Genomic DNA, 22208 nt, shown 5'->3' on the forward strand with positions numbered 1-22208 from the left:
CTGTAAAATTTAAATTTTGTAAAAATCGTTTTTACCAAATAATACTACACATACTACACTTTGATCCCAACCTGAAGGCCTCTTATAGTATTGTTCACCATCCAGCTGATAATCTCATCAACCGTTATCCTCAAGTGGCTTTTCACCTTGGTAAGTGACTAATTATTAGCATTTTAAAAAATTACTAGCGGGACTTGTGGAAATTCCACAGCGGCATCTTTCATATGTAATATATAATGTTGAGCTTCTGTGGATGTTCAGCATGAATGGAGACCGTGCAATATTATTGTACCTATTTACTATGCCTCCCCACGGGACAGAGTTAGACACCAGGGTCGTTTTTTAACGTGGAGAAAAGGTACAAAAATAAAAAAATCGTCTCAGTCGTGAAGGACTGCTCCACCACCGAAAGAGAACAAGAAATGGAAGTGCAGAATCTGAAGAACAGATACTACACTTTGAGATATTAAATCTTTTATTCATGTTAAAAAATACATTCAAAATTAACCCACTTTGATCTTGACCAAATTTTGCACTTATTCTAGCCCTTTTGTTAAAAATGTAAAAGTATTTATCTCAGTAAGCTAGTTAATGTAGTGTCAGAATATATCTGGTTATTATAGTTTATCTCTAATATTCTTATAGTAGTATGGCTGCCTGGCGTGAGCAGAAATCTTATCTTTATATAGAACAAATAGTACGTTTGGATCCCAGTCAGAAGACCAAGAAGGTATATTTTAGTTTCATGTACGACCCAAAAGCGACATCATGTTTTTTTTTTTAAATTTTATTTCTTTACATTGTGTCTTCGGTGATCGGGAGATCCTATTTATTAAAAAAGGAGGATAAAAGGCGATAACATACTACGAACATTACATTATTATATAGATATGGTAATTTAATGTTTGTAGTATGTTAATCGCCTTTATATCCTCTTTTTAAATAAATAATACCTCCCAATTGAATAATTTGTAATCTGGAAACTTGAACACATGTACATAAGTATATACGTTAAAGGTACTACAGTGTATATAGATTATACTTAATTTTAAAAATTGAGCAAAATGCTATTCTGCAAATATTTTTATTAATTTCTTTTTTTTTTTTAAGCATCGTTTTAATTCGAAGTGTACTCAGTTTTTCACTCAGTTGCTACTAATCACTTAGCGACCATGCCTGTCATATACTATTGGGAAAGGTATGAACCCGCAATTGGAGTGTGTCTCAAAATTTGATTTGCTTTGTCTGTAAACGGGTATATCAACCATTTTCATATTATTTCACACTGATGTGCAACATTTACTAAAAATCCGAATTCAACCCATAACTGGGAGAGGTGGAATCAAATTAAATATTCAATTTCCAGAATATTGAATATTGTGTTTGGGGTACTGGAACTATCACTTGAACCAAAGAAATAAAATGTGACTGATTGACACTGATACACAACTGACCAGAAGAAATACAATCCAGTTCATTGATAAAGGCGCACACTTGAACCAAAGAAATAAAATCTGACTAATTGACATGGACACGCACCTGGCCGGAAAATAGATATTTGACAATCTGATGCGGAGCCACCTGCAAAAATCACCTGCAGATGGAAATACACTTATCACTTAATAGACAATTATATTATTTTTGGCTTCTGTTAAGTTTTAAGAGACAATGAATCACCCCTGTAAGCATGCTCAGTGAGAAGCAAATGTTACATAATCACCAACCTTACCTCTCGTTATCTGTGCCTAAACCTAAACGTAGATTCCATGAACAAAGCTTCTTTTTTTAGAATCGCATGCCTGTGGAATTGTCTTCCGTTTTCCTGCTTTCCAGCTGACTAAAATATAGTTGTCTTCAAGTCTAACATAAACAAGTTCTTGATGAGCCGTCCCACTTGTTAACAAATTTACCGAATTTCCATTACTAACGATTACTATATTGTCCAATTTCTACTGTACACTCTTTAACCCTTATCCTCGAGTGGCCTCTTGGCCTTGATAAGTGGTGATTTCTATGTAAAAAAAAAAAAAAAAAAAAAAAAAAAAGTTATATTGGGTTTGCTGGAGCCCAGTGACAAGGTAAAGTTCAGGACAAGTGAAAACAATGCCGAGATAAGTAGAGAGCTCTTCTACATACAGCACTTGGTATTCTCAAATGGTTACCCATTTTAGTATTATACTAAGCTTAAATTTGCTTACTTTGGTGATCTGATGGCAATGTTGATGTAATTATACTTTATGTAAATAAACAATAAAATTAATGGAAGCCATGTTCTGTATAGGTGTGTGGCTACATTGCAGAAAAATTCCCAGAATGGGCATTGCAATTGTAAATGCATGGGTATCCAAAACTGCTATATTAAATGGTGCAACTTAAGCTCAAAGAAAAGACTGCTGGTAGGCAAAATAGACCAACTTCTGTCAACACTCATGCTCCCTCCACTCTTTCTGATTCTAGCAGTTTGCCGTAAGCAAGATCATTTTTTTATACATCTTTGTTGTCATTCTTTTTAACACATCAGTAATATACACCTCTAGTTTGGTTCAAGGCTCCTAACTGTGAGCATTCTTTTTCTCGTTTCATCTTGGCATATTTCTTTCAGAAAAGAGAAAAACTTCTTAAAATGTAAAAAATAAAATCAAGTAATATGAGAAACGTTTTCTCACCTCCATCCCTCGCCAGAGCGACATTATCTTTCCCGGCTCAACTTCAAAAATGTCCTCTTCAAAATCCATCTGTTCTAAATAAGGGGTCCGTACGGTCCAACCTTCTTCCAAACACCGACGGGAGGATAACTGATAATTGATTGTATTCATCTGACGGGCTGCGGAAATAAAAGAAATATGGTATCTGTAAAATAATGATTTTAACAAAAGCCTTAATTATTCATTTAATAAAATATTTTAATAAATAAATTAATAATTGAATCACAAAATAAAAACAGTTTTAATTCATTATTATCAGCAAAATTCCACCCCTTCATTGTTAAGGTCCACGGATGCCAGAAAACTTCCTATTCTAATAACTTCTTACCATTGAAATGATTGCCTTGGGAATTTCCTCCCTGCTCCCTGTTTTCACGATTATACCAACATGCAGAAATTTAAATGTAATGTGAACAAACGTCTTGCTGCACAACTCCTCCACTTAGAATGCCTCATAAATTAAGCCCCCTAATTAACAGTTGCCCCCTTATATATCTCAGTGGCAGTGTGCCTTGTTTTTGGTGAAAATAAGTAAAACGGAAAAAAACTTATATACGAATTTAATAAGGCTGCTTGCAATGCAAAAAAAAAATAAAACGATAAAGAGGAGATGGACAAAAACAAATAACAGGAGACAATATCTGCGGTTTTCATATTATTTGGATTATTTGGACTACTGGTCTCCTATTTTTCATGTTTCGGCTCATACAATCAAATCCAACATAAACAAATTCCTGACAAACCGCCCCCTTAAGTAAGACACTATCAAATCTCCAATACTAATGATTACTACAATACTATCTCATTGATTACTGTACATGCAATAACCCTTATCCCTGAGTGGCCTACGGGCCTTGATAAGTGGTGACCCCCATGTAAAAAAAAACAATCTTCTTTAGGTGTATCTTGTCAAACATCAGAAATCTTTCTCTCAAAATCAGATCCACAAGGACCCATAGCATAGCGAATAACATACTTGATAAAATTCAGTTGTAAGTTACAGTCTTCTGGAAACTGAGTGAGTTTGTTTTATTTAATCGCATTTCACCCTCTAGCGGTAATTTAATGCCAAGAAAAGGTTTGTTTATTTTTATTGTTTGTTTGGTTGTTTGTTTTTTGATATTACGGTACTTTTTTTGTGTGTGTTATTAGGGTTTTATAAGTTTTTGTTTCATTTGTTATATTTTATTGAGGAGATTTGCATGTTTTGAGAAATTTATTGTTTCTTGTAGACTGTAGGATTATACATGTGTACGTTAGTCGTTGGATTTATGGTATATCAACCCCTTTCAGGTCATTTAATGCGAAATATGGTTATTTTGGTATAAGGTTTTACATTTCAAATTCTTTATATCTTCAGATATTTATTCATATGTTTGGTTTGGTTATTTTATTTTACGGCATATCAACATTTTTCTTTTTTTTTGGATATTCAATGCTGAATCATTTTAGTAAAAGTTCTTATGCTTCAAGTTCTTTATATTTTCCAATATTTACTCATGTGTTTCGTTTGGTTGTTTTTGTTTTTGGCTTTGGAGAACATGGCTGAGTTTGGCAAAGGGAAATGAAGAGCAGGAGGAATTTGGGTTTATGGCAAATCAACTGCAGTGGGTCATTCTATGCCAGATATGGTTTGTACATGTATATGATTTGTACATGTATATGATTTGTATAATCTGAAAATAAATAGTTCGTTGAGCAATTCTATTGTATTATTTATTTATTTTTTTTCTGTTTCCATTTGACCCATGATTTAGTGTCAGGTCTTGTGATTTTGCGTATCATCTGGTCTGCGGGATTTTGTATTTTGATGGTTTTCTTCCAATTCCATTTTATCTGTTGTGCTATATCTCAGGCGTTTCATTCATAGTTTCTATTTTTTGTTTGTGTCTGGATTGGGATCGTTGACGTGGCTTGTTGTGGTGTTTAGATTTGGGTGAGGGCTGCTTATACTGGGTTTTGTCTTTGTGTGTTTGTGTAGTTCCCATTTGTTGTTATTTTGTTTGTTTGTTTTTGTTTATCTTGATGGTTGTTATTTTGTTTTTTGTTTTTTTGTTCTTTTATCTTGATGGTTTTGATTCTGGAGGGATTCAGATATTTTGTAGTAATTTTTCTACCGAGAACCTTGCAATGATGTTAGTTGTTGTTCTTGAATATCTTTTGTTGTGTAGGTAGGGTTTTAGGGTGAAGATTGTTTAGATTTTGGAGTGGATTTCTGTAATTTTCTTATGAAGGCTAGGAGTTCATTTGGATTCATATTTGCTAATTTTATTATGAGAAGATTATATTTTTGACATTCAGAATTAGAAGTTGTTTGCAGTGGTTAAGTTAATCTTGATGGATATTCTCGACAATTTTGGGGGCTTCCGAGAAGAAGATGGATGTATTTAATTTTTCATCATCTCCTTTTCTTTCTTCCATTCTTCATAGAATATTGAGTCAGTCGAATGTTTTTCTTGGCAATTTGCACATTTCAATTGGTGGTTTCCTGGTGGACAGATCCATCCATTTCACAAGTTTTACATAATTGTCGTCTCACCACGTTTTGACCAATTAATCATCTGGCTTGCTTGGGTAGGATTGAAACCACTACCTTCAGACAATGCCTCTATCCACTGCGCCACAGGCCACAAAGGCAGTAATTACTGGGGATACAGTTACAAGACTCAGCATTCCTATCCCGTTGCAGTTAATAACCTGAAGAAGGCCAGAGGATGAGTTGTCCGAAACGTGGTGAAACAATAAAAACTATGAAGATGAGGATAACAGTCCACAAAAGAATGAATACATAAAATATGAAGCCTCATCTCAAAGGATTTTAAAAACAAAAATAGAATAGAAAGATTTTTTTGTTTTTGTTACAAATCAAAAAGGGAGTTTTCTCCCTTTGTTTTTTTGATATTTCTCTTTTCAAAATGGCGGGGGAGACAATTCGGATACTCATAAAATTTTCATTCCTTTATAAGAACAAGACTACTTGATCAATTTACGTTATTTTGGGAATATGGTATTTTCGTTTGATCATGGTTACATGCGTCATATAGATTTTTTATTTTTAGTTGTTTTTTTATATATATATATATATATATAAGGGAAATTCTGAACAAGTGTAACATACTGTTTCATAGTTACATCAGCATTTTGTGGCATGGCGTGAGCGTGACGTCACGAACTCAAATGCATATGTGAGGATTAAGATTGGGAGGAAGGGAGAAGAAGAAAGAGAAGAAAAGGAAAAAGACGCGTGGCGATTGTCAAGTTACTCTCGATGAGCACACGAGTATTATTTCTCCAAGTTATTAAAAATGCTAATGTTAAAACATTATTACTAATAATTGCGCCAACAATGCAACAATTTAAAAAGAAATTGGACAGATGTTGAACAACTCTATCCTCTTCTATGTAAATTTCTACCACCCGTTCTCTACATGGCCACTGAAGCACGATTGTTATATTTTATTTATTTGATTTTTTTTTTTTTGTCAAATTATAACGTAGTCTGATCTTGCCATTAAAATGATGTGTTGAGTCGGCATTCTAAGTCATGACATCACGGAGCGGAATGCATATATAGAGATTGGAAGGAAGGAAGGAGAAGGAAAAAGAAAAGAAAAAGAAAAGGACGTGTGGCTATTCCTCTTATCCCTTCGATTGAGAACCAGCTGTATCTGGTGCTGTGTAATGACAGCTAGCCGACATGGCAATCAGAAAGAGAGAACACAGTGTTAAATACGTAGTGGCCACTAGCATAGTAAACGAAGAATATAAATAACTTTTCTTGCACTTGCAAAGTTTGTGTTGAAGTTTTCATTTTCTTTGCGACTGTTTCTACATATAACGTTTGGGTTATATTTAGGAGGAACATTGGCCTTCGGGACAAGATCAAAGTGTAGTATCTTGTCCGACAGATACTGTAAGCAAAGACCATATGTGGGGAAACCCCACATATAAGACCTTGGTCAATATAGGGGAAACCCTTCATACCAATTGTCACTATCCAGCTGGAGTTGGTCCCCATTTCCCCTTCACTCCTCACATTAAAAATCGGCCTTGTGCCTAATTTGCTCGGTGGGGGAGCAAATAAACACTCTGTTCTTCAGATGCTGCACTTCAATTTCTTGTTCTCTGTCAGTGGAGGAGAAATCCTTCACGACTGAGACAATTTTTATTTTTGTTCCTTTTCTCCACATTAAAAAACGACCCTGGTGTCTAACTCTGTCCTGTGGGGAGGCATTGTAAATAGGAACAACGTTATAAATAACATCGTTTGCACAAGAACTCATCTTTTTTTTTTTTTTTTTTTAATTTTTACAAATGTTTTTTTTTTTTTAGCTCTATACATTAATTGCCTTGTTTAGAGCGATTTCCATAAACAAAAATAATAAATGAATAAATAAATAAATTGAATTAAACACATAATATGAATATTTAAAAAAATAAATCGTTACAAATTAAACTGAGAGCGAAACAAACCAATAAGTGTTGCAAATAAAAACGGGAATCAATTGAGGAAACACGAATCTCGATTTTTTTTTCAAAGCAAATCGCCAGCTGTTTCCAATCAGATGTGAACCAATTGTGGTTTGCTTGACACCACAACCAAATTGTTGGACGCACGATCGATTAGAATTGATTATTTGCATAGGCGACAAAACAAAACCTTATTTTTTTCTTCAACTCCAGCATTAGCATGTAAATCGAAGCCACTTTTTTTTTTTTTTTTGCTACTATTTATCACGGTGATAATTTGAAAATAAATTATTGCATAAAATGATAATTTAAAAAATGGATTTTCGGCACAAGTGCACATTAACTTGGCGGGAGTATTTTTTCTTTTCTCCTTTTTTTTTTTTTTTTTTTCATTTTCGAAAGAGTTATACTAGCAAAAAGGAAAGACGATCCAAAATTAATGCTTGTTTTCTAACAAATTTTTTTTGGTAAACCAAAACCAATTCGATTAAGTAACAAAGTATCACAACAGAAAATATTAATGAAACGTTTATTGAATTTGATTAAAATTTGTTAAACATTTAGCAACAATATTTAAAAAATAAATTATATTTAAAATTTATAAAATGTAATATTTTACACTGCAAAAAAATATTTGGTACCTTAATTAAAATTTATGATTTTTAGCGATGTTACTACTAAACTGTATTGAACATGTAGCTGATTTTTTACCTTGACACTTTGATTTGAGTTGTCTCCCCTTATTTATTTAATCGAATTTCATCATTCCTGACGAAAACACTATGACTCGCTTGGTCGTAAAATTTGATTTTCTTGAATAAAATAAAAAAAAAACTACTTGATCAAATTATGTAATTTTTGGAATATGCGTTCTGTAACGAGTACATACATCATAGAGATGTTTCTGTATTTTCTTTACTTTTGATTGCCGTCATAAGTGCCAATCTGAATAAGCACCAAATATTTCTTATAATGCATAAAATAGTTCAGTTTAGAATATTATAAAATGAATGAAATGTATTTTTATGTATTTTAAATATTTATCTTAAGTGTAAGTCATTGGTTACCCGACTAGAGTATTAAGACCATATGTCAAGGTTTTGATCCTCCTCTGTCGAAGAATGTCAATTAGCACTAGTATATAACTTTTCGATTTTTTTTTTTTTTTTTTTTTTTGAAAAAGATAATTTTTTTTAAAATTAAATAAAATAAAAATCTTAAGAATTATAACAGTCATTTTAGAATATTTGATATTTTGATATATTATATGTGACAATCAGGCTTTAGTAGGGCATATTCAAATTCCTGCTGTAGCTATTCATTTGAACCTGAAATCATAAAAAAAATTGGTCAATCATCTCATAAGATGTGTAGGAATAACATATTGAATTTTCCAGAGTCTGCGACAATTTTAAATGCCTGTACAAAAAAACGTCTGAAAACTTATTGAAGGAAACTTTGATATTGTAGTTAACCTTCTGATTTTGATTTTTTTATGGCCTTTATTTCGTGACCTTGACCTTTGTCGTCGTTTTGGTTTGCTTGATAAACAAACTGTTGCTTAGTGGTTAGCTTTCCTACATGTGTTGCATCTGAACCCAAAAACTTGGCACACTTCATGGCGAAATTCCTGCCTTTTACCACAACTGAGGCAATTACTAAAGTTCTTAGGACGTTTTGGCGTTGATATAGCTTGGATAGTGGTACTTCTATCCTCATTATTGTCCAGCATGACTAAGTTGTTCCAAATGAATATTAGAAGCTTCATATATTTTCGCGATAGGAATAGTTTCTTCCAATATTAAAATATTGTCTTTTCTTAACTCTTTTTGGAAATCTGGAATTGGATCGATGGTGATAATAAGTTCAATTATTTGCTGTTGTTCAGAATCAGATAACGAACATTTCTATGAGTTGTCTACATTTTTTTATGGGATAACATATGGAGAGTCATAGCCTGTTGTGTAACGTAGTCGTTAACATGTAGGGACCCAACACGTTGTAGACTCCGTCGCAGGGAACATAAGAAAAGGAATAACTCGATTCACTTTTTCGTTAGTAAAACAACCAACATCTATTTACAGACATTTTTTTACACGTCTTTTCCTGCGGCCCTCAGCCACCGTCCGTAACACGTCTATCGCTGTCTTTCTCTTACATGATTTCAAATACCTTTCGAATACCACTTCTCTCGAATCTCTTCCGAATACTGCTCCCTTCTTTGACATCATCCCCGGTCTGCGCACCTTTTTCTTTTCTTTTTCTTCTTTCTTGCCATGACGTCATTTCACGCACGGTTCATTCATTCGCATACAGCTGCCATACACACGTCCGCACTCTGTTACAATTGTAGACCAGTAATGGCACTCGAACCTGGAACCCTTCCAATACAAAAATAATACAAGGATGCAAATTTAGGCGCTGTCGGGGTTCGAGGTGACAGCATAAAAACATGCCTTTTTTTTTTTTTTTCATTTCCGGAAGACATTATCTCATTCATGTGAGTTTGTTGTCAGTTGAAAAGAAGATGTAAAAAAAATTATGACTACTGCTTGGGTGAAGAAGAGGGTTGTGGAAGAGAAAAGCCTCTTGTGCCGACCAAGTATAACGCTGAGAGTTAAGAAGAGTTCTGACCCTTTTTTCTCTCTGCTTTCAAGCTATCAGGTTGACAAAAAAATATCTCAGCTCAAACAAAACTTTATTGATCGAAATAAGCACCATCAGAATCAACTTATTTTTGTCAATGCAAAACAAGTGTATTTATGCCAGTAGCGTTAAAAACCTTAAGTTCTGGTGCTGATGAAGTCATTGAAGGTGTTTTTGATATCGCTTAGGTTTTTGAAGTATTTCTCATGCAGGAAGTTGTCGAGATGTTTGAAAAAGTGGTAATTGGTAGGTGAGCGGTCTGGAGAGTATGGTGGATGAGGCAGAATTTTGTAGCCAAATTCGTTCAACTTCTGCAGGGTCGGTTTAGCAACGTGCAGTCGGGCATTCTCATGTAGAAGAAATGGGCCTTTTCTGTTAACTAACGCTGGGTGTTGTTGCATTTCATCCATTTGTTGACAGTACGTTCCTGCCGTAATGGTTTCGTCTGCATCCAAAAACTGTAATGGATGAAACCAGCTGCAGAGTTGCACCAAATTCTTTTTTTTTTTTTGCAACTCTGGCTTCGGGAAGTGTCGTGAAGCTTCATTGGCATGTAACCACTGAGTCAAGTGTTGCCGGTTGTCGTAAAGAACCCATTTTTCATCACAAGTCACAACCCAGTCGAGAAATGGCTCGTTTTTGTTGTGTAAAAGAAGGAAAGATGGCACTTCATGACAGTGTTTCTTTTGGTTTTTATTCAATTTGTAAGGCACCCATTCATCAAGTTTTTTATCTCTCAAGTTATTGGAAATCGTTGTATATGATTTGTCTAATTCAGAAGCAAGTTCTCGAATAGTTGTGCATGGGTTGGCTTCGACTAAGGTTTTTAATTGATCGTTGTCAACATCCAATGGCTGACCATTATGCTCCAAACTCTCATTGCCACCACAAAATTTCTTAAATCACCATTGTGCTGCGCATTCAGTAGTGGTTCCTGGGCCAAATGCTTCGTTGATATCACAAGCTGTTTCAGCCGATTTTCGGTCTAGCTTGAATTGAAATAAGAAAATTGTACAAATTTGTTTTTTTCCGTGTTGTATTCAACATTCTGAAAAGGGGGCATAATTTTTTAAAAACGATTGTAATTTAAATAGATTAGATAAAGTGCCAAACGCTCTTTAAAATGATATATAAAGTAAAGGTATTAATAACGAAAACTTATTTGAAAATATATCATTTGAAATCAAAATTAAAAATTACGCAAGAACTTTCTTCTCAAATTAATATTTCAGCTGTTATTATAACGAGGATACGAACCAGCATTGATATTGTGAAGCCGTTTACTGGCGAGGGAGATGTGATGGCATGGCTGAAGAAATTAAGGTTCAGAAAATGAATGATGTGAGGAGCTTGTTCCCTTTGTATCTGGACGGGGGATGCATTGGCCTTCTACTTGGAAATGGACGAGATAGAGTTCATGGAGTGTGTGATCACAGCCTATTGACCATGATTAGATGGGTTGGCAAGTAGGTAGAGGTTTATACAAACAACATCAAACGGCTTGTTGGATTGGCTGGCTTTGAAAAAGTTGGCCTGGAAAGGATGTTATGGATGTTCCATGGTGCCATTTCCATCAAACTCCAACAGGCACCAAAAATTGAAACTCTGACCTGGGAGACCTAATAAAGAGAGAGCAAGGGTGCTGATGTCGACAAAGCCACCATGTAGTCACAGCTGCAAATCCACCCAGTAATAAATATGCCGTACCTACCAGGAGCAGCCTTAGCACGGGTGTAAACTGTTACAGATGCAGCCTCAAGAGTTACATAGCGAGAGTCTACCAAAGATTTGAAACAAATTGCTATCAATGTGGCAAGGTGAGACACTGGGTCCATGAATGTTCAGGAAATGAATAAGGGGAAAAGACATCAGCAGCAGCATAATCTCTCACAAAGATGTCAATACAGTGCATGCAAATAGTTCTAAAGTGCTAATTTTTTTTTTCAAAGAAAATTACCAGCTGTTATAGATCAGATATGAACCTATTGAGGCTTGCTTGTTACAGCCATAACAATCAAACTGTTAAACGCAGGATCGATTGGACTGGATCATTTGTATAGGCGACAAAACAAGAATCGGCAAAATCCTAACTTCTTTGTCCAACTAACTCTGGCATTTACATGGAACGCGAAGGCATTTAAAAAAATTTTTTTTATTTGCTACTGTTTATCACAGTGATATATTTCTCTTAGTACATTTGTCTATCTGTTCCACTGTTTCTCAGAAACTGGGTAGGAGCTGCGACAAGCAGCTTATCCTGCCTTGACAGAGTTCAAAATAGACTTTGTAGCTTAGTGGGGAATGCACTTTTCTCTTTCCTGCAACCTCTTTCCCACAGAAGAGACGTAGCGAGCCTATCCCTGCTTTATCGTTATTTCCATGGCAGGTGCTCATTTGAACTTCAATCTATGGTCCCCCGCCTCGCCAGACTTTCACGAAAAACACTCGTCTAGCCAGAACAACTATCAACAATTTCCCACACTCTTTATATGTGCCTACACCTAAACGTACATTCCATGAACAGGGCTTCTTCTTAGAACTGCCCGCCTGTGGAACTCTATTCCGTTTTCCTGCTTTCCTGCTGACTACAATTTGATTGTCTTCAAGTCCAATGTGAACAAGTTCTTATTGAACCGTCCCCCTAAGTAATCAAAGTTACAAAATTCCCACTAATGTTTACTATGCTAAAATCACAATGACTAATGTATACCCATTAACCCTTATCCTCGAGTGGCCTCTGGGCCTTGATAAGTGGTGACCCCCCCCCATATAAAAAAAAACTATTGGGCCGATCTGGCTGAAATTTTGCATGGACCTTTGTAATGATAAGGTGCAGCGAACAAAGTATTATGGTATCCGTTTGATACATGGTTAGGCATTAATAGGGATTAGTATTTAATGCAAAAATGAGCACAAATCATCTTCAACCATCAATTTTTTTTTTTTTTTTTACTCATGTTCACCCCTTACAAAGCATATCGCCACTTGGACGTAAGGGGCTACTATTTGTGGCCATGTCTAGGAAAGATTAACAAGATATTTGTTTATGTTACATTTAAACTTCTGCATATCAGTACAGGCAGGAAAGCAGGCAGCAGGAAGGGAATTCCAAAGTCATGCTGTTCGAGGAAAGAAACTATTAGAATAGAAAGCTTTCTGGCATTTAGGGACATCAACAGTGAAGGGGTGAGATCTTAGCTAAGCGGGTTTGTCGGGGATATGTACGTCGAGGGGATACAAGTGAAATGAGTTCATCAGAACACATTCCATTAAAATATTTGTAAAACAGGCATAGTGATGCAACATTGCGGCGGTGGGACAGAGGCTGGAGCTTAGTTGATAAAGTGGGACCAATTAGATTGACAACTTTTTTTTGGACTTTATCTAAAAGAGGGAGAGACTAGTGGTAGATGCACCAGACCAGATGTGGCAACAATACTCCATATATGGGAGAATGGTGGCCTTGTAAAGGTACAAATTACTCTCAGGCGTGAGTAATCTTTTAGTTCGATAGAGGGAACCTACCGTCTTTGCAGCAGCCTTTGCAATATCTTCTATGTATTTGTTCCAGTTCATATTGCCTGCAAATGTTAGACTGAGGAGTTTTAAGGTAGAATTCTCCGATAGGGTGTTATTTATCATGGATAGAGGGGGTTGGAGACGTGTTATTGTTAAAGAAAAGCAGCTTAGTTTTACTAGCATTAAATGTTACCATCCATTTGTGGCACCATTCCACTATAGTATGGAGGTCATTTTCTAACGATTCTGCCATTATCTTAAATTTATGTACATTTGTTCTTCCCTCATGCATATTAAAGAGCGTTGTATCATCAGCAAATATACTCATCTCGAACCTAATGTTATCAGAGAGGTCGTTTATGAATATCAGAAATAATAATCGTCCAAGGATAGACCCCCCGAGGCACTCCCACATTAATGTTATGCTGCTTGGCATAAAGCACTCATTCTAAGATAACGGGATATAACTTTTGCCAGTTTTAAACGAACTAAAAAGTCTAGTTACAGTTAAATGATAATCAGTGATAAATAATTAAGAATATATTTATGCGTAAAATAATAATTTTAAAACTGAATTTTCTTATGACATTGTGACAATAAAATCATAAACGTAATATTTATCTTAATCAATAAAATAAAAATGCTTCTACAAAATGGTGAGATTTGAAACCAACGTATTTCAAGTAAAAAAGAATATTGTCTTGTGTCATGTCGACATTAGTATAAATTCCAAAACTTATGAAAAATGACCGAGTAAGTGCAAGTAAAAATAAAATTCATCGAAAGTTAGTTTTATCGTATGTTTTAATGGTACTCCTGCAGTATTTTACCCACCGATTTCACGATCTTAGCCGAGCGTTGATCGACATCCGTCGGAAAACGCCGGAACATGGCGAGCGGTACGATACTCTATCAGCCAATCAGGGCGCTTCAAACGAACGCGCAGCAGACGAATAATTTTCATTGAAATTACACACATAGCGTTTCATTTCAGTTATTTTATTGTTCAAAGTAAAAATACACAGCCTTTCATTTCAGCTATTTAATTTAGCGATAAAAAAAAAAAAAAACGGGAGCTGTTGGAAACATATTTATGCGAATTTATGTGGAGACAAAAATTTGGACACAACCCTTTTGTCTCCATAATAAATCAAATCGCGGAAGGCTACCCGGTTTGGGAAGGAGCTTCTTTCCACATCCTCTGAAAACCCTTTGCTCCCTACTTTGCCTCTCTGCAGTCAGTAGAAAATCTTCCAGTCGGAACTAAAGATAAACAGTAATTGTTGTCCCCCCCCCCCCACAAACATTACTGAAAAAAAAAAAAAAAAAAAAACATTGTTGTTACTGTTTAATAACGTTTTGTTAAAAACACACAAAAAAAAAAAAAAACATTGAAGTGTTTATTACTGTTGCTTACCCCCCCCCCAAAAAAGCTATCGGAAAACAAAATGAACCAAAAAAAAAAAAAAAAATATTCAACAAAATAAATTTATTTTACTTTAAAAAAACTTACGGTAAGTGTTTGTGATTTATTTTATCCAAATTTTTTGTATTAATTTTATCCATTTTGTTGTGTGTGTGTGTAATATCTTTTCCTTGTAATGTTGTTGCTATTCACATACTTTTAGCGTTCTTGCACCGTAGCTCCGAATTCTCGGCTTTCGTCGGCGTTAACGCCGAAAGCGTTCGTCAACGCTCGGCTAAGATCGTGAAATCGGTGGGTAAAATACTGCAGGAGTACCGTTTTAATGTAGAAGAGTTTTTTGTACAACAAACTAACTTATTCGTATTATTTGGATCCATCGGATTACTGTTCTCATCTTAAGTGTTATTTTCACAACGTTTCAGTCGATGTAACTTCTAACGATCTTCAGGTGTATCTTGTCGAACTTGGGAATGTTTGTAGAACTCGGGAATTTGGACGGCATTTCGAAGTAACCCTTTATTTACTTCAGGGGGGTAACATGCTCTTGTTCCATCAGCCATAACAGGATAGAGGTCCTAAGTAATTCCCCATTGTATTTTTCGGTCGCCCACACTGAGGATTGAACCTTCAGCCTTCAGGAGAGTATCACTTTTTACCATTGATTTTTCCAAGTACTCTAACCATTGCACCATGGGTCCTTAGTTAAGACTTCTATCCAGTCATGGCTGACCGAACAAGAGCATGCTATCCCCGTGAAGTAAATAAAGGGTAACCTTGAAATTCTGTCCAAATTCCCGAGTTTGACAGAGACATTCCCGGGTTCGACAAGATACACCTTAAGAAGGTCAGAGGTTACATCAACCGAAATGTTGTGAAAATGACACTCAAGACGAGAACAGTAGTCTGATGAATCCAAATAATACGAATAACCAATCCTCATCTCAAAAATCCAGAAACGTTAAATTGACTTATCTCTCTTGCTTTCCTTACTTCCAGTATCCATATATACTACCAGTCAGACGTTTTGTATTTTGAAATGGTGGATTTTAATTATCCACTATTTCAAAATACAAAATCTCTGACTGGTAGTATCTATGACTTTTTTGAAAAAAATTAAAAAATAGATCCAGCTCAACTTTACTAGATCATTTTTCGTAATTTTTAGAATTTATACTTATTTCGACACAACATGTAAGTACGTAATAATGTTTTACTTGAAATGTACTTGTCTTAACTATCATTATTCTGTAGAAGCACCAAAATAAAAGTTAATTAAAAAGAAAAATTGAGAAGACGTAAAATAATGTTATTCTTAATAAATTAGATAAAGAGTTTAATAGAAAAGGAAACTAATATCATTCCTAATAATTTTTTTTAAATTATAAAATATTAATCCTAATAAATAAAACTAGCAGGACCTGTGGAAATTGCACAGCTCTTTCATTTGTAAAGTATTGACGATGGCATTCTATGGATATTCAGCACAAATGATAAAACTGTAAAAGCATTTATCTAAGCTAGCAAGGACGCCTGGCGTAGCCCAGTCATAAAATACGCTTAAATACGATATTATAATTTATGCATATTTCGTATATATAATCATAGAGTTTTTTTTGTTTTTTTTACATGGGTGTCACCACTTATCAAGGCCCGGAGGCCACTCAGGGATAAGGATTATTGCGTGTACAGTAATCAATGAGATAGTATTGTAGTAATCATTAGTATTGGAGATTTGATAGAGTGTCTTACTTAAGGGGGCGGTTTGTCAGGAATTTGTTTATGTTGGACTTGAAGACATCCAAGTTGTAGTCAGGTGGGAAACAGGCAAACGGAAGAGAGTTCCACAGTCATGCACTTCTGAGAAAAGCTCTGCTCATGGAATCTACGTTTGGATTTAGGCACAGATAAAGAGTGGGGAAAATTATTGACAGTAGTTTCAGCCAGACTGGTGTTTCTCGTGAAAGATTGGCGAGGGGGAGACGAGAGATTGGAGCTCAGATGAGCACTTGCCATGGAAATAACGATAAAACAAAGACAGGCTCGCAATGTCTCTTCTGTGGAAGAGAGGCTGCAGGGAAGAGAAAAGCGCATCCCCCACTAAACCAGGAAGTCTATTTTGTACTCTGTACAAGACAGGATGGCTGTTTTTAGCAGCTCCTGCCCAGATGTGGCAGCAGTACTCCATCCTTGGACGTACTTGGCTTTTATACAGATAAAGAATTGCATCAGTAGGGAGATATCTTCTGGAGCAGTAGAAGGATCCCACCATTTTCCCAGCGTCCTTGGCAATAGACCTGATGTACTTGTTAATTCCCTATCGATTTTTATATATTATAAAGTTGTGATTTAAAAAATAACAAGTATTATATATATATATATATATATATATATATATATATATATATATATATATATATATCCTTCAATAAATTTAAATATATATAACTTGGGTCCCTTCAGCTAGAATCGCAATTGAAACCAAAACTAATGAAGAGTTCTTGGTAAAGTGATTTATCACAAGAAATGGAACGTCATAATAATTAAAGTTATTCGGAAGAAAAAAGCTGTAAGCGCGACACACAAAATAACTCACACGCTATAGTATTAATATATAGATAATAAATGAGACATAGAATTGAGTTTCTGATTTAAGCACTTGGTTATAAACAAGATTGTCTACAATTTTGACTTCCATTTTCTGCACTGTTGACGGGACAACAGTGATAAGTAAGATATAGTCCCTTCTGATAAATGATTATCTTCTTCTCAGATAATGTAAAAACTCACCCCTTCCCCATGTTAAGAATAGTTTTCTTGGTGGCTTCACCATGTCTAATTATCTAGCCAAATGGGCAGAAGAAACCAGAAGTTAAGAGCAGACGATCTTGACTATAACCGATTTTTAAAGATTAATATTTTTTCTTTATTGAAATTATTTTATTTATTATTAATAATATGTTTTTATTGATATCTTATTTATTACGATTAATATGTTTTTTATTGATATTATTTTATTTATTATTATTAATATGTTTTTATTGATATCTTATTTATTACGATTAATATGTTTTTTATTGATATTATTTTATTTATTATTATTATGTTATTTATCGATACCATTTTATTCATTAGGATTAATACTTAACTTTTTATCAAAATATACAAATTTTCCGAGATTACTTATATTTCACATTTTGCTAAAAGTTTTATTTTATTTATTAAGATTAATGTTTTATAATTTTTTTTTACAAATTTTATTAAGAATAATATTAGTTTCTCGTCTGCAGATCAGAAATCAGAAGTAAAAACATAAGAGCAGACAATGTGGATTTCCAAATTTCAATAAATAAAATTAAATATTTTGATAAAAAGTTAATGTCCATTAATCCTAATAAAAAATACAATGATTTTAATAAAAATTTAAATTTTCATACAAAGTAAAATAATATTTTTTCTTAATAACTAAAATAATTTCAATTAATAAAATCAAACACTTTGAGAAAAGTAAAATAATGTTAACTTTAATGTAGTGGAGCCGGAAAGGGTGAAAGTAGGAACACGACGACGTGGTGAGATTAATAAGAACATTTATATCAAGCAAGAGTTAGTGGTAGAGAAAAGGTTAGTAAGTCCGGGGGAAAGTCGTCTCTGTACGACATCCGGGATAGCTCTCATTGAGCAGTCTAGACTTGCTGATTATATGTCTAATGGACAAGTCCATCTTAGCGGTTATAAGGGTGTGTATGTCCCCACAACATTTAATTTAAAAAAATTAATATTAAATTTTTAAATAAAAAGTAAAATAATATTCCTTCTTAACAAATCAAAGATTTGAATAAATACAATAAAAATTTTAATAAAATATAAAATAATATTAACCTTAATCAAAAAATAAAATAATTTTAATAAAAATTAAATTTTCAATAAAATGTCAAATAATATAACTTATGTTTCTGAATTTTTTAGATGAGAATTGGTTATTCGTCTTATTTGGATTCTTTAGATTACTGTTCTCATCTTTAGTGTCATTTTTACAACGTTTGGGTCAATATGACCTCTGACCTTCTTCAAGGGTATCTTGTTGAACTCGAAAATGTTTAATATGGGAGCCGTTGATTACAAATAATAGATAATACATACAGTAATAAGTAATAAATAACAACGATAATTACTCTGTGTGTGTATATATATATATATATAGTAATTTATAAAATATATATGGCGATTAAGCTACACTGAATATTCCGCATTTCATCCACTCTAGGACACTTCAGGCTTATGCGCATAAGCCTGAAGAGTCCTAGAGTGGATGAAACGCGGAATATTCAGTGTAGCTTAATCGCCATATATATTTTATAAATTACTAACTAGCTCTACCTACGTATTGAGCACTTTTGAAGTAAATACTTAAAGTTTACGCATAAATCTATACTTTCGTATATTAATTTTATGTGAGTAAATTAAGTAGATATATATATATATAGTAATACTAGCGCCCCATCCGGCTTTGCCCGGTCGTAAAATACGCATAAATATTGCATTTTAATTCATGCAGAAACTGAAACATGTGCATGCGAGGCGAGTATTATGTTTTTTTCTAAACAGTTCACTTCCTGTAAGTAAAAAAAAAAAAAATACTCGGGCTGAGATCGAAACCAAAACCTAAATACAGTTAAGTATGACAGCCATTAAGCTGGTTTGACACGATCTTTAGAAAGTGTTTTCAAATTCTACTTATTTTTAACGTAATAAATCTGTTATGTGAACGATGCACGCATGCACATTCGTGAAACAGTTAACAAACACATAAAAATCCGACGACCCCCCACCTATCAATGTTTTAATTTTGACCCCTTTGCAGCCCGTTTTTTTTCTGGATGGAAACCGATTAAAAAGTTTTCTACGTGTCTGAATATCCTATATACCAAATTTCAAGTCTGTAGATCAAAGATTTGCTGAGTGTATAGGTTGAGAAGTATCCTCTCACACACAGACATTCTCACTTTTATATATAGATATAGTAATAATAATCTACTATGTAATAAAATGATTGCAGAAATTCTCCTCTGGACCACAGTACACTGGGTTTGCACCAACAGATGCCACATACAAATTCACAATGCACAATATTTCTTTCAAACAAAAAATAACATTTTTGTTTCTGTTGTCTAAAATTAAAATTTTAATTGGTATACATTGTTTCAATTTATTAACTGTTTGATAGTTAAAACTTTTAATATAATCTTACTTTGATAATAAACTGACTGTGAACAATATTTCTTTCAAAAATAAAGCAATTTTTTTTTCTGTTGTTTTTTACGTGGCGTGGGGAGGGGGCATACTACCACTGGGCAATGCCGGTTAACGGGTCCTGCTAATTAGTAATAAATACTGATATTTAAAACTAGAAATTTGATTGTTTGGTTTGGTTGTTTTTGTTTTACGGCATAACAACCCTTTTCGGTTTATTTAATGCCGAATCCAAAGATTTTGAAGAAAAATTTTTTAATAGAATATATTTGTTGTTTTTAAATTGGTTTCTATTAAACCCATAGCTGGGGCCCTAACAAGTACTACCACTCCGGTTCAGAGTGGACCTGGGAGCAATGGTAATTAAAGGGTGGCTCCACATGCCCCAAAGCCCGCAAGCTGGGGCCTAACCACTGGATATAGTTTAAGGTCATATCCAGAACCACAACTAGAAATGAAATAGGTTTAAGGCTCCCAAAATTTGTACTAGATTTTTTTTTTTTTTTTCTTCCTTTGAAGATTGTAATGCCGGGTATGGGGCAGCCAAACCAGCTGCCAACATTGCCCCGCTTTTTTATTGAAACCAACCGAGAGCTCTTTTTAGTATCCTCGCTGTTCCCTTAAGTGCAATTGTCTGAATCTCTTTTGCACTTGGTTCACCAGGAATATTAGTTAGGTAGGACTTCAGGTTCTTCTTCCTAAGTCCTGTGGCACCTATGATAACTGGTATGATCGATATCCTCTTTAGGTTCCAGTTTCTTTTCATATCATACATGAGACCTTGGTATTTGGTCTGTTTCTCTCTTTCAGCTCTGTTAAGACCGCCATCATTAGGAACACTCACTTCAATCAAGGTTGCAACTCTCTCTGACTTATTCCATATAACTATGTCAGGTTTCACAGCAGCATTCTGTCTGCAAAGCCCCGTGACACAGTGATTGAGTGCTTGGAAAAATCGATTGTAAAAAGTGATATTCTTCTGAAGGTTGAAGTTTCAATCCTCGGTGTGAGCGACTGAAAAATACAATTGTGAACAGTCGTGACTGATGGAACGAAAGCATACTATCCCGTGTGACATAAATAAAGGGTTCCATTCGCAATTCCATCCAAGTTCGACAGTAGTGGATTGGAGAGTCCAAATCCAAATAATATGAATATAATTATTAATAAATAAAATAAATGATATTTGTTCTTAACAAATTAAATAATTTCAATAAATACAATAAGAATTTTAATAATAATAAAAAAATTAAATTCACCTTAATCAAAAAATAAAAATAATTTTAATAGAAATTAAATTTTCAATAAAATATCAAATAATATAATTATCAACAAATAAAATAATTTCAATAAATACAATAAGAATTTTAATAAAAAAATAAATTAAATTAACCTTAATAAAAAAATAAAATATAAAATAAAATATGCATCAAGTGCGCTTGAAAGCCAAATCACAACGTAATATTAGGAAAATAAACCCCTATTTTATTTGTTTGAAATTTATCACAAATATATTTTAGAGATATACTCCATCTTCAGTATGTTGTTTTGTTTCTTTTTTTTTCTTTTCTTCTTTCTTGCCATGTTGTAAAGTTGGAGAAAGAAAAGTCTGTAAAGAGCCGCGTGTTGTATCTAGTGGTTGTATTTTGAAATGTTCGTAGGCAACACGAGAATAACGTCAAGGGTGTGAATTCATATTGAAACGTTGATTTACTTAGAATAAAATAAGATACGCATCAAGTGCGCTTGAAAGCCAAATCACAATGTAATATTAGGAAAATAAACAAATATAATAACTAAAATAATTTGAATAGAAATTAAATTTTCAATAAAATATCAAATATAATTATTAATAAATAAAATAAAGAATATTTATTCTTAACAAATTAAATAATTTCAATAAATACAATAAGAATTTTAATAAAAAATAAATTAACCTTAATCAAAAAATAAAATAATTTTAATAGAAATTAAGTTTTCATTAAAATGTCAAATAATATAATTCTTGATAAATAAAATAAATTTTAATAAAAAGGTAAAAAATAATTCTAATCCAACTCACTGCTGTGATATCCTTGTGGTGGCACATGTGGTTGTTGTTGTTGATGAGGTTCAAATGTTTCTTGTTTCTGTCTTAAGCGCACTTCTCTGGTTTTTATTTTGCTAAAAAAAAAAAAAAAAAAAAAAAAAAA

The 22208-nt window shown here is 33.7% G+C and overlaps 1 protein-coding gene across 2 annotated transcripts in view; it reads right to left on the minus strand.

The window, feature by feature from the left end:
• LOC145266367 (glutamate-rich protein 6-like) overlaps positions 1–22208 on the minus strand; it is a 104416-nt gene that overhangs the window by 31253 nt on the left and 50955 nt on the right. For both annotated transcript variants that reach the window (XR_013864707.1, XM_080121990.1), the window contains exons 8-9: positions 22079–22179; positions 2667–2824 (exon numbers count right to left, since the gene is read on the minus strand). Coding sequence is in view for 1 of the 2 variants with exons in the window: in XM_080121990.1 (XP_079978116.1) it covers positions 2667–2824; positions 22079–22179 (259 nt within the window). In the remaining variant the exon portion in view is untranslated. The remainder of the gene's footprint in view (positions 1–2666; positions 2825–22078; positions 22180–22208) is intronic.

The sequence above is a fragment of the Euprymna scolopes genome, chromosome 41 (assembly GCF_053919585.1).
Source record: "Euprymna scolopes isolate OS-2025 chromosome 41, ASM5391958v1, whole genome shotgun sequence".
In the NCBI taxonomy this organism is placed as follows: Eukaryota; Metazoa; Mollusca; class Cephalopoda; order Sepiida; family Sepiolidae; genus Euprymna; species Euprymna scolopes.